This window comes from Nymphaea colorata, chromosome 5 (assembly GCF_008831285.2).
Source record: "Nymphaea colorata isolate Beijing-Zhang1983 chromosome 5, ASM883128v2, whole genome shotgun sequence".
Classification (NCBI taxonomy): Eukaryota; Viridiplantae; Streptophyta; class Magnoliopsida; order Nymphaeales; family Nymphaeaceae; genus Nymphaea; species Nymphaea colorata.
In genome coordinates, this window is record NC_045142.1 from 12005781 (window position 1) to 12019229 (window position 13449).

The 13449-nt window shown below is 39.2% G+C and overlaps 2 protein-coding genes across 3 annotated transcripts; one reads left to right on the forward strand and one right to left on the reverse strand.

Annotated features, from left to right (window-relative positions):
- Nucleotides 1-1397: 1397 nt before the first annotated feature.
- On the reverse strand, nucleotides 1398-7458 carry LOC116254875 (glucan endo-1,3-beta-glucosidase 9). The gene is made up of 2 exons (XM_031630500.2): nucleotides 6921-7458; nucleotides 1398-2854 (listed from the first exon to the last, which is right to left on the reverse strand). Exons 1-2 carry the CDS (start codon nucleotides 7277-7279, stop codon nucleotides 1732-1734), a joined length of 1482 nt encoding a protein of 493 aa, XP_031486360.1. The 5' UTR covers nucleotides 7280-7458; the 3' UTR covers nucleotides 1398-1731.
- A 4079-nt stretch (nucleotides 7459-11537) lies between these two features.
- On the forward strand, nucleotides 11538-13224 carry LOC126410098 (uncharacterized). Of its 2 annotated transcripts, XR_007573491.1 has the most exons (3): nucleotides 11538-12011; nucleotides 12410-12905; nucleotides 12990-13224. XR_007573491.1 is itself a non-coding variant. In XM_050078071.1 (2 exons), exons 1-2 carry the CDS (start codon nucleotides 12662-12664, stop codon nucleotides 13049-13051), a joined length of 306 nt encoding a protein of 101 aa, XP_049934028.1. In that variant the 5' UTR covers nucleotides 12371-12661; the 3' UTR covers nucleotides 13052-13224. The 2 variants fall into 2 exon arrangements, 1 of the variants encoding a protein (XP_049934028.1); XM_050078071.1 differs by lacking the exon at nucleotides 11538-12011 and having other exon boundaries at nucleotides 12371-12905.
- The last annotated feature ends 225 nt before the right edge of the window (nucleotides 13225-13449 follow it).

A 13449-nucleotide genomic window follows, 5' to 3' on the forward strand; every position in this document is an offset into this window, starting at 1 on the left:
TCTACTGCTGCAACGAGAATGAATCCATATTGTTTCGGACCACCACGGGAATTCTCCCGGATGTAGGCCGCCCGCGGTGTGCACGTGCTTGTGTTTGCACTCATAGAAACTATCAATTCACTGAAGCTAATGAAAATGAAAAGAATATGAATAAAATGTATGTGAATAATGTGCATGTGAATGAAATGAATGGGAATGATATGTTTATGCATACCATGCATGTGAATTGAAATTGTGTTATCGTGACCATTGAGTGGCCTTTACGTGTCGTGGTATATGTGAGAGGCCTTCTTGTCAAGTTATGTCACTATGCCCTCACGACATGATGATGATTTGTTTTTATAATTGTGATTATCTCATATTTGAGCTCATACCTAAAGGGTTTGGAGATTTACCTGTCATACTGTGAAGGTTAAGCCTTCAATTCTTTCTCTTTTTCAAGTTTTGGTAGACCCAGGGCAACAGGTTGATCTGATGACTCTACTCACATTCTACTGAGAAGGTTTTGGGTCTTTTATAGTGTCGACGCGTCGTGCTTTGGTTATATTGATGTCTTGTTTTTGTTAGGCATCAATTATATAGTTTGAAGCATTTTTGTCTTGAAATTGTTATATAAATGAAAATTTGCCTCATTGTTTCAAATGTCATAGCTCCCTCTTTTTTAAATTATTATGTAGTCACACCTCAATGCATTATGTTAGAAAAAAAAAAATTTCTGAACATCAAAATGTTGAAGTGTGACAATATATATGTATATATGTATACAAATTATTTGTTACATAGTTATTTAACTGTTTAGTGGTCTTATTTATCTATATTTACATATAAAATTTGTGTATTAAAGATAGTTTAGTTATGTGCACATTTAAAATGGTCAGTTTTGACCTGGTTTTATTGACCGAACCAGATGTGTAGTGTCGAAAAAACACTAGGACCAACACCAACACCGAGACAAGTGCAGCAACCATTTAGAAGCACCCATGTGACATAACTGTGAAACTTCACCTAATTCATAGACTAGACATGCAACGCGATGGAGTTCTGTCCACAACGGTGACTTCTGCTAAGAAAATGGGGATTCTTGACTAACCTTCAGAGATGGTCATCTACTTTGTGAGATGGATTCCATGTCTAGTGCAAGTCATGCAGAAAAAGAAACATTACGTGCAACATGGAAACTTGCTAACTTTTTTGTCTATGTAGTGGCCTTCTAAACTTGATAGGTTCAGACAAATATTAGCAAAAGCAATACCACAGGATGGTACTGTCTAATCCATCGTCCATGCACCACTATATGGAAAAACTCTATCTGCACACATTATATTCAGATCTCTCCGTGTGAAACAAAATTCATAAATCCAGGCACTTCACATTTCCAACCAGGAAAAAAAATACTCAAGGTTTTGAGATTAGATAGATGATCATGTGCCATGATTACAAAGAAGAAAAAAACCTGCTACTTTCTGACCATGTGGTAATGAAACAGCAAACCAGCTAAATGTACAATCAAGAGAAAAAGTAGGAAAACCAAAGAAACCCGAGGGAAAAGAAAAAGAAACTCTACTATAATATTTCGCATTTGTGGAGGCAACTCTACAAACAAAATCAGCAGCCTCCTCCAACTCCAATGCCACAAAATTGCCTCAATGCATTTAGGAAAGGCTAATATAGTGCTACAACAAGCCGACTCATTACATCAAGATAAAAACTTGCTTCGTGGTGATATAATATCTAGATTATCTCATAAAATGACAAAAAGTAAGATAAGCTGCATGCAGTCAAGAAGCTCAACCATATATCTTTCACCCCTTTCAAGGTTTCAGCAATAGACTCAGTTAGACCCACTGTAAACCTGCAATCATTAAGTGAAGGATTGACGACAGTGATCATACCAGAGCCCCCAAAGTAACAGCTCTCTGCCACCTGATTGTGCATCTGATAGTAGCTGTTGAAGGCGTATGAAGCATTATAAGGCCAACCAATCTCAGAACAAGAGCCTCCAGGGAACAAGGCAGTGCAATCAGCAACAGAGCAAGCAAACTGAACATTGGTTGATACATTAGATAGTTCCTTGTTATCATTTACAACACACCATCTTGCAGGAAGATACTGGACATTCTGAGCATTCACAAGTTCGTTTGAACCATGTCCTATGTTGGCCTGATATTTTGCCTGACCATCAAATGTGAATATTCCCCAATGTCTCTCAAAGTTGCCAGTAGCAATGCGTCTTTGATCTTCATCCAACAAGCTAAAGATATAAACCTCCAGAGGAGATTTATGTGGACGAAGCGGAGTGCCACTCATACTTGACAAGTGATCAATCAATCCATTTATAAAGGTACTTGCATTTGAAGGAGAAGCATTGTGAATAGCTCCTTCAGTCGGCCAGCCTACCTGTCCAACTATAATGTCCATATTATCAAATCCTAGCCCAGACAAGGCTGCTATCAGAGTATCCAAGCTAGCATCAAATGCGTTTTTGTACGCATTATGACCATCCTTGAGAGAATGTGCTGTTGGCTGAAAGAGCGCAAAATCAGAAGAATAGCTTTTGTTCTTGTAAAGGTTCATGAAAGGGTTGACATTCAGAACAAAGGGGAAGTTATTCTTTGCAAGGAACGTGAGAACCTGAAGCATGGTCCGGTTCAGATCATGTCGGAACTGACCTTTTGATGGAAGACCTGATGAAGATACTAAGACATCAAAACTGGAGGGGACCACAACCTTCACATTGCTACCTAGATTTGCTTTAACCAATGCTCCATGGATATTGATCAATGCGCCAAACACAAAGGGCTGAAATTGATCTCCATAGCTCTGGAGAAATGGCTCGTTTCCAACTGCAATATACCTGCATCATCAACAAATGCCAACTTCTTCACTTTAACATAATTTTTCTGATGAATGGCTCCTCAGCATTTATTACTCTATATTAGTATCAGAAGGAACCTTTTGCTCCATCATGCAGTATAAAAAAGGATTATCAGAAATTTTGCACCACAAGTTTGAGAATTTCTTCAATCTAATTCTTAGTCCTCTAAACTTTATGCTGTTTAGAATTATGAAGTGGCGAAAGGTCACTATTCTTGGAGCATCAGGGATTCAGAAAGCAGCAGCACATGTCCTGTTGAATCTTAATGAATTCAACATGATCATCCGTCCAACAAGGCCAATCAAAGGACACAACATAACGTTTGCAATATGAACAAAAGCAAGACAATCATGTGCTTATGCTTTACCATCATTAGCAACAACCACAATTGTTGTTTAAGTCACTCTCTAAACTTGGTATTTTTTTCTCTTTATCAAGAGAAGATGACCAAGGTTGAATGCTATCAATAATGAGATAAGGTTCACTGAAACTGCTAAATTTGACAGCCCTGATGATTTAAGGCTAATTATCAAGATTATGAATATTTAAGTAAAAGATTATCAATCCTTGATGTAAAGTGATTGAAACAATTCATTTTTTTGTTAGAAGGGCTGTGAAAGGTGAATGAAAATAAAGGCCTGAATCACTTAAAATCAAATTGTTGATATGTTGATGAACTATCATGAAAGCAAGGAATCAGGTGAATCAGGCTGCCCATGATAATCAATAATATATAGGCTAAGGAATAGCTGGAAATTTTACAGTAAACTTTATACTATTCTTGGGGAAAACGACAACCATATCTTTTCACAGAATGCCTGCATTGTGACAAGCAATGCCAAGCTTATTTGCAATTGTTTAAATTACACAAGATTGAAAGCAAGGTTATCTTTTATGGGAGCACTTTTGGTCAAACATTTGACACTCCTCTCGACTATCGTAACTAATTTGGCTGGTTTATGCTAGCTTACTTAAGTTAGCATAGCTCTTTGTCTGTACTACACATGGTTATCTTTCATGGAAGAACTTTTGGTCAAACCCTTGATAGTCCTCGGTAACTAATGTGGATGCTTTACACTAACATACTAAAATTAGCTTAACTTAGCATGGCTCTTTTCCAACACTAAAGTGTTTTATTCAAGTTCTAAATAATGTATTCGACTTCATGGTGGTACAGATTGAAATCTTATTCAAGCAAGTTAATTTTCATTAAAAAAAAGTGAAGCCCACAAAACTTCAATTGTTATTCCTTTTCCTACATGTCTCCAGCACCATAATTTTTCTTACTTTAAAACAAGGACATTTCTTGCAACTTCTTGAATAGGTAACACAATTCTGTGAAGCTAGAATAAAAAAAACCTCCTCCAAGTAGAGTATTTGAGGTTGGCTGATACTCAGAGCCGATAAAAGAATACTCAATCATATGGCAGTCCAGAATCATCAAAGGTAGGAGATTGAGAAAAACAGAGTAAGGTTATATACGATGGATCATGGGCCAAGAAATGCAGCTACTGGGCCTAAAAATCAACCAAAAAGATAAATTAAAGGATGAACAAAGTCATAAAGACCTTGACAAAAAAATGTAAGGTCATGATGGAAAAGGCATGAATTAATAAAGTCAGATGTTCTATTTCATGGTAAATGTGTTGTAATGGACAAAGGAAGCAATCACTAAAAGGTAAATTAGTTCCCTTTAAAACGTTAGAAAACCATCTAAGTCTTTTCCTGAGTTTCGGAAAAGTTCCTAGGCACCATCTCTAAACCTCATCGGGGGGTGCTAGGTTCCTAGACAGGCTCCTAGGTTTGGGGCACCTTCCTTTTGCTGACCTTCTATTTATCAATTTTTTTTTTAAAAAAAAATAGGTGATACCTCCCAGATTATACGATGAGATTTACCACTGAATTCTTGATCACCTTCAACTTCAATAAGGTCTTTCAGTTGTTTTCAGTTTAGAGCATTTTCAATTTCTTTTAGTGCATAGGGCACTCTTGTAGTTTCTGAATCCATAAAGTTCTAGTACCCTTTTTGGGCCTGACTAGCACTTTTAGGGGTCTGATTCCTGGGCATCAGATTAGCACTTCTTGCTGAGAACAAAAATTAGGACTTCTCCAACTTAGCTGAGGATTTTCTAACCAAGTAAAGATGATACAATCAGTTGTCTTTGGATGGCTACATTTAGTCATTTGACAAGCACCAACATGAGACAGTAGGCTATTCAAAACAACCTCCACATCACCAAAGACACAGAAGCAAGACATTCAACTATCAAATGGAAACTTTTCCTGCAAAGGTGGATCACATGCTCAAACAAAAGAAACAATGCCTGAATTTCCTCATTTTGAAATGTCATATGGAACATATGCAAGGTGGTAAACTAAAAATTAGAAAAAATTGGAAGATCTGGTCATTAACTGAGCACAACAACACAATATACCCATAGAAGTAGGCCGAACAATGGCCATCTGTCAGCAGACACATTATATTGAAAATGGCTGCAAATAGGTAGCCAAAAGCACTCCTAGAACCTCTATAGGTGGTCATTTGACTAGGCTGTAGTATCTAGGTACTAAGATAAAAAAAGGTCACAAAAAGTTTTTCCCTCTATTTTTCTTCTTCTTCTTTATCTTAGCCCTTTTCCTTCTTTTTCTTTGTTTCTCCTTCTTTGTCAACATTTATTTCTTCGTTTCTTCTTCTTTGTCTTCATTTACTTCTGCTTTCTCCCCTTTCCTTCTTTCATTTACCATTCATGGCCTGCCTAGGCCACACAAGAATTTTTCACAGGAAATGGAATGGTAAATTAACCTAATGGTAGAGGACAGGTCGCCTCTTGACAATATCTCCTTGATACAAATAAATACATAGACCGAAAAACAAGATCAACCAAATAGTGCTAAGAGCTCCAAATCGCCTTACTTTAGCCTACGTATGTTTCTAACAAGATGCTGACACTCATACAGGTAGGCATATTAATTGTCAACAATCACTTGACCATGAAATTTTGTATCAGCTTTCTCGTATGATCATGTTCCAAAACAACAACGTCCACACAAAGACATTCTCTATTCCAAATATGACTGACATAACATGCAGCCATGATAACTTAATCCTCTTCCAAACAGGTTTAAGGATAGTTGGAAAAATAACTAATGATCCTGCAGGAGCTTCCTTTTAACATCCCTTTCCTTGAGCGAAGGCATTAAAAATAAAAACAGAATAGAAAGGATTCACCATTTTGACAACCCAGAATTTCTAGCCGACTGATAATTAAGGATCACAGACAGTGGCAGCTTAGGCATGCCCATAATATAAGGTAAATTCTTCATTTTACATTATTAGACAAGTAATCATTCAGGGGAATAACTCTTCGCATGTCTTAAAAAACCTACTAAAACACATGCCGTCTCAATAAGAAAACTTCCTCTTCCTAGTCAACCTCCACAAATGCTGGAATAGGTCCCAAATGCAGAGATTTGAGAACTTTGTCAAAATCTCTACGGGCACAAAGGAATGTAGTATCTCATGAAGAAAGCTAGCATGTTCGATGCAGATAAGCAGAATACTAAAAAAATGAATCAAGTAATATGAAAATGGAAATATCAAAAAAGAATTTATTGCAATTACTCAAAAGTTGCAAATGCATAAGCAAGAGTAGACTTCAGGCTTTTGAATCATGCATGCAACATTTTGCTATCAAACCACATGACAAATATACAGAAGCGTGCCTTTCTCCTAATATCCCTTTGCATTCATAAATCCGTCGGGGTAGGACACAAGCTATTTATATTTTACCTTTCAAAAGATCATAATAGATACAGCATCTATAATGCAACGACAAATAAAAAATAAACAAGCATGAGATGCACCGCCAAAAGGAGGGAAAAGAAGAAATATGATGTTAGAACGTATGCCAAGCCTGAGAGGGAAAGAGAGAGAAACAAGGCCTGGATACAACCCATAATGATGCACGCAAAAACAGTACGAGATATTATGCAATACCAATGCCAAACTCCCTAAACCAGCAGAGTGAAAGAGAGCGAAACTCACTCAATGAAGACTCCTCCTGGCTTGGAGGAGTATCTGGTGACATTATCATGGACCCAACTCTCAGCAGCAGACTTTGAGAAGCTCAAGGGCTTCAGCATGGAGTTCGGAATCCCCACCATCACCTTCAGCCCGTTGCCACTAAGGGCCTCCATCACCTCCGCCTCCGCCTCAAACACCCTTACCCTGCTGATGTTGTTCGCCTTCAGCATGCCCACCACCAGGGACGACGGCAAAGGGTCAGAGGATTCCCTCCCCCAGTTAACGCCTATGCCACCAACTCTGCAGACCCACCAACATGAGGGTGGTGCCCATGACAATGCTACCACCAACAGAAACTGCAGCAGAACCATCATCCCCATATGTGTATTAATGTATAATCAGATCCTCCTCCAGAAGCAGAGAGGAAACAGTAGCGCCAGCAACCAGGAACAATGGTTTTCTTTTCCAGTGTAGAAGATGCTGGTCATAATTTGTCAAACATGGCATGCCAACTTTCCCTCACGGGAGAGAAAGAGCACGAGCGCGAGAGGGAGGGAGTTTTAAGAAGGGTTTTACCATGTACCCTCGTGCTTATGGTATTTTCAGAAGCTAATTAGTAACGTAGCACAGGTTGATGTCCTCGTTAAGTGACGACATACTGTGCCAGGCAATAAAGATTGCTTTGAGAAACCGTATTTCGTAGATGGTTTTAAGTTTGGTTTATAAGTTCGTCGAAAAAAACAATTAGATTTACGCAAAGTGCTAGGGTCCATTCACCATACTACGAGAGAAATGGTACTTCGTGCACTGTGTGACTATACAGGGAACCATACAATAGTGGTGGCGCAAGCGTGAGTTAAGAATTAGCACTGAAAATCTACTTACTCTCTCTCTCTCTCTTTCTCTCTCTCTCTCTCTCTCTCTCTCTCTCTCTCTCTCTCTATATATATATATATATATATATATTCAATTTTCTGAAAGGTAATAATTATCTTATATAGTAATGACTAACTTAGTTATCTTTACTTTCTTGGAAAATGGATATTTTGAGTTCTTGATGAAATGATCTCTCTCTCTCACTTATTACCCTTGCTATTGCTAAGCATTGTATTGTGTCTATCTTCCTTCATGCTATTGCAGTTTTTCGGATTCCTGCAGTTATTTTGAGAATGTTTGATAATTCATCCATAGTTTTCTTTAGAATGGTGATCAGCCCTCGGATTGCTTTGCACACTATGACATGGTTATACCGGATTCTCTTGAGGGTGATGAGGTTACAAACCTTAGTTGAGCGTGTGAGTTTTTGTTGTGTTCTTAATGGTGGCGTTCGGCAATTGAGCATTTCTCCCTCTTCATTTTCATATGTTTCGAATATGACATGTCATCCCCTAGTGACTGACATTTTTCTCTCTCTCGCACCTCTCCCTCCCACTTTTGGTGTGGCCTTCTTGCTGTCATTCTCTTTTTCCTCTGCCTTGCTAACCTCCCGTCACTCGCCCCCCATCTTGGCCTCTTTTGTCTTTCCATAATTTCACTTTTTTTTCTTCCTACCTAGTCTCCTTTGGTTCTTTCAGTGCGTAGCTCCCACTTCAGTCCCTTTGGTCTCTTGGTCTCTCTCCTCATGCCATTACTTTTGTCTGTCTTTTTCTTGCTTTCGGGTTTACATTTTTACTTCGTGCCCTTTTTTTTATAGTGTTCTTGGCTCTGCATGACCTTCCATTGCTCGTAACCTTTCGGACCCGCCCTCTATTTGCCTTTTTTTCTTTTACTGTCCTTCCCCCTACCTATCTTTTTTTGGGGGTTCAAATACGAAGACTATGACTTATATCCTCTTGGTGATGCATTTGGGATAAAAGCAACAATAGGGTCTTCAGGGACACCTCTTCCTTGTCAAATTGTGTGACACGCGTTGTGTAGGGTGATATCCTCTTTGTTATTTGGCTAAGGCACCATCTTTTTGTTTGTTATTGTGTGACTCTGATACTCCATCTATTCACTCCCTTTTACTCTGCTTTATTGTATTATTGTCTTGTATATATATTTTTTTTTTTTTGCTTTTTGCTGCTTGTTTTTGTATCTAAAGGATTTGTTGTCCCAAATTTTATTATGCATTCTTATTTTATCAGCTCTCTTTTTTTTTCTCTCTCTCTCTCTCTTTCTCTCTTGCCAAGCTGATGAGTTCTCTTAGCTGCCGAAGGGTTGTTGGCCAAGGCTGCCCCTCTTCTCACTTCTGTTCAACCTCCTCATGAAAGATTTCTCGACCTTCTTTCACCATGTCGTCCAGTCCAACTTCCTTGATGACTTGCCTTTGTCTTGGCTACCCTTATGTGTCAGTGCTTTATTTGCAGGCATTTCCTGGTCTTTGCCCATGACTCGTGCCAACATATCACTAGGATTTGGCTTTTACATAGACTTTTCGAGTGTTGTTGTTGTTTTCTTCGGGCAACTGCTCTACCTTTTGAATATCTTGGTCTCACAATCTATCCTAGCCCACCCTTCACCTCCTTGTGGTTTCACCTTATCCAACGGCTACTCTCACGAGTATATGGGTTGCAGCGTAAACTGCATTCTGTAGTCCATTGGTAGGATCACATTTCTTGTGCCTTGTTGACATCCATTCCTCTTCATAACCTCTCGTTCTTCCGGCCTCCAGCTTCCTCAATTGACTGGATCCGTTTAGTAGTCCTTTGGAGTGTGCACAAACCATCCAATCAATTAGCATGTGGGGACATTCCATGCTTTAGATATTGGGGATACTGGGGTTATGACCTTTGGTGCTTAAGCAATGCCTTGCTTTATTTTTATGGTGGTGGCTCATCACAACTGACCAACCCAATTTTTGCCTCCCTACGCTTGCAATATAGCATTGACCAACTCCATACATTGACCCAGCTTCACCCAGGCCCTTCAAACTCGCACCTTTGTAAGACTATCACCTCTGATCTCCCACATTTCCTTCACTTCACCACTTCCCAGCTATTGGTCCCTCACCGAATATGTTGACTACTGATACGTTTACCTGCACCTCCTTCTACAATGTGTCATAGCTAAGTTGTTGTTGCAAGAGTTTGAAATGCTCATCAAAGAAGATAAAAGAGTTTCTTTTAAGGAAACTCATTCATTTCCCTCTTTTTTGTTTTCTTTTTCTCTCTCTCTCTCACTTTTCTTCTTTAAAGGGTATTTCATACTCTTGAAAAAACAACCTGGTTTTTAAATTTGTATTTGCATTTTTACTATTTGTTCTCTTTGAAATTGACAACATAAATGATTCCCATCAAAATTTAGTACATGACGGTCAAGTACTTAAGTATATGAGGTTCGGGAGCTACTTGTTCTTATGTGTGTGTGCATGTATCTATGCATAAGACTGCATATGTGTGTGTATATATTAATATATATATATATATATAGCCCTAAAATAAAACTTTGAGACTCTTCACATCAGCTACATGCTACATTTTTTCCAAGTGCCAATCAACCCATCTGTAATTGTATTTCCATTTGTACCACTGGAAAATGTTTTTAATATCTCAATGTCTCCTGTTGTTTAAGTCGATTTCCCTAGCAGGAATAAGAAACTAAGCAAGCTTTAGTTACTTCACATAGTTCATAACATGGCAGTTTTTAGAGAGAACCAGAAAAAATACATATATAATTAAGGTGGTAGAAAATGGCCTCAGAGTCATCTATTTAAGAGCCTTATTTGGGCAAAAGAAAATTTTTCTTTCCCCCTTTGGATCCACATGGGACTAGCATTAGATGCTTGCAGGCGATCATACCCAGGTACAAGTGGATCTAGTATACTACCAACAGTTCCTGGATCCAGAGATGGGTCACTTGAGCAAAAACTTGTCCATATTCCTAACATCTCTTTTTTCTCAATGAATTAAGTTCAAGGATCTTTTAACTGCAACTTTGCTCCACGTGAAAATTTGGTACACCAAACTCTGTGCATCAATTGGACCTCACCAGGCCACACCTTAATTACTTTGAACTAGGGTTGGTTCCTTGTCAAATCCAACTTTCTCACACACCTAATGGGGGCACCAATGACTTTTTTGTTTTAAGATCTTGGGGAAATTGCACCTGGGTTAAGAGATCTTGTCGCTAGAAAGTCCATGACTGATTTGGCTTTTGCAAAGGCTTGATACCCATGGAGTTTGAACAAATGATCACTTGATGTTGGCAAAAGATTTGATGGGGGCATCAAAGGGTTCAATCCATGCTAAATTACATGGCCAACAAATTCAAGCTTGACTCATATAAAATCAGTTTGAAATCGATTCATTTGATAAACAAGCGGAGTTTAAGCCAAAAGTCTAATTTGAACAGAAAACCAAGCCAAGCTCAAGTTGATTGTGGTGCCAAAAAAAATTTTGAAAAGCCAAGACTAAGGTTTTGCAGTTTGTCTTATTTTAAGGTGCGCTCAAGATATTTTTATAAAAGTTCCCAAACTATTAGTTATTCCCGTGGTTCATGCCTTTCCATTTTGAACTTTTTATAAAATGGCCCAGGCCATGCTGGACGATATATATACTTGTATATTGTTATTTGGAAAATATGTTGGATAAGACATATGGTCCTACATGGGAATGTTGGTAGGAAGCGGCTGGGTAGCTAATCTGAAAGGACTGGAGCGTCAGTGCTGTATTCTGAGTTTTCAAGCTCAGAAATGGAAGGAAGAAGTCAAGGTACTGGACATTTGGCCGAAAACAGTGTTGGTGAGTGGCAGGGAGGAGATTGGAGAAGTTGCAGGTGAGAAGATTTTCATTCTATCAGTTCGAAGAGAGGATAGGAAATGAGCAGCGTCTAAAGAGGGCAGATAATGGTAAAGAAGGCTGGATGGAAGAGAAAGAGATGAAATGAGGTAGAAATGGGGTGGAAATGGAGCTGCTGAAAACAAGCGCATGTAGGCTTGGTGAGGTTGCAGAGAGCGTTCGCATTATTTCAAATGACAGAATGGGGGAGTCAATGGAGGAGTTTACTAGAAGGAAGGAGGCCTTGGGGCAGCAGCTGGCTGGTGTTTAGAGAAATGGCAGGAAGGATTGTGATTTCTAATGAAAAAAGGGAGGTGGGCTGAATGGTGATGACAGACATAGTTATGAATGGAAGGTATGACTTTGGTTAACTGTAAATATGGGCAGCAGTAGATTGAACTGCCATGATGTATACTGTTAGTTGAGGGATCTTGATTTGGGGTTGGCTCCGGGAGTGAGCCGGTGTCGGATTGGGCTTTTTCCATTCATTATTCTTCTGTAACTACATGTTTTTTCTGATTGATAAAGATGAGCCTATGTCCCAGCAAAAGTTTTCATTGGATTAAGATTTGATGCACCTGCATTGAAGCGAGGACCTGAAAATCCTTTTTTCAAGTTTCTTTTGCCCCGTCCATGTCTATCTTTCAAAAAGTTACTATTTAAAAGGACATACGACCGTTGCTGGGAGTTCAACCGGTCTACCGTCTACTACCGAGAGAGTTTTCTTGGGCTTACTGATTAAACTTGTTGCAGAAAAAGCCGGCATCTGGCACATGGGGAGGCCAGGAGTCACGGAGAAGCATCGTACGGGGACCGCTGATGGACGGTCGCGCGTTTCACTCGAGGCTCTCCAGGCAGCACAAGTGTCCATCTCCATCTTAAATTACGAAGTCGGTTGTGGAAGGAGGCAGGCCTCTACGCTTCTTCAGTTTATAAATAAGAAAGATAAGCAGGCACGTCAACGGCACAACCCTCTCTCTCCTCTTCTCTCGCTCTTTTGAAAGCATGGAAGACAGTCTAGTGGACGGTGAGAGTGTCATTCCTGCGCTGAATCTGGAGGAGGAAAGTACCTCACCATCTTCGAAGTCCCCACCAGGTGAAGCACCACCTCAAGGATCTTCGTCGTCCCCACCACCTGAAGGAAAGGGAGAAATGAAAGGCGGAGAAAGTGCTGAGAATGAAGACCTGGAGTGCGAAGGCATTCCTAACAACATGCTTTCTCTTTTCCACGTACTTCCTTATGTCCCAGGTTCTCTCTCTCTCTCTCTCAATGTTAGGAAAAACCAATCTTAGCACTGATGCTCATCAGAAACTTTTTGTCATTTTTAAGCAGAAGAGGCGACGCCAGCGTCTGATGAAGCTTGCATCCTAATCTCCACCATCGTCCATGACTAGCGACTCTCTCTCTCTCGCGCGCTCTCTCTCGGTGTTGCATTTTATGTAAATTGTGTAAAAAGACGATGGTAGGAATGTTTGAACACCCAGCCGACTAGGTTGGTTAAACATAGAAAATCCAGGAATTATCGTGACCGAATCATGGGAGTTTTAACGAGTTAAAAGTGGGCTTAAGCAAGTAATGTATAGGTCTGATCTAAGTGTGCATATTACACATGTAAAAAAAAATGTAGTTATAAAAGATACCAAAATCACTTATCATATCCAACTTTAGTGCAATATATGTATATAATGTATACTAAATACGACAGTAAACCTTGTATATTTTATGTGCGCAAATACATTAGTATACATAAGTGTAATATATCAATCATAATGAATCAAACTTACCAAAAATA

What these genes read in the sequence shown, in the direction of transcription:
- LOC116254875 (XM_031630500.2), bottom strand. Translation starts at nt 7,279, where the DNA reads ATGGGGATGATGGTTCTGCTGCAGTTTCTGTTGGTGGTAGCATTGTCA. An exon ending in CCAGGAGGAGTCTTCATTGA is followed by an intron (nt 2,855 to 6,920) that starts GTGAGTTTCGCT and finishes TTGATGATGCAG; the next exon opens with GTATATTGCAGTTGGAAACG.
- LOC126410098 (XM_050078071.1), top strand. Translation starts at nt 12,662, where the DNA reads ATGGAAGACAGTCTAGTGGACGGTGAGAGTGTCATTCCTGCGCTGAAT. An exon ending in CGTACTTCCTTATGTCCCAG is followed by an intron (nt 12,906 to 12,989) that starts GTTCTCTCTCTC and finishes ATTTTTAAGCAG; the next exon opens with AAGAGGCGACGCCAGCGTCT.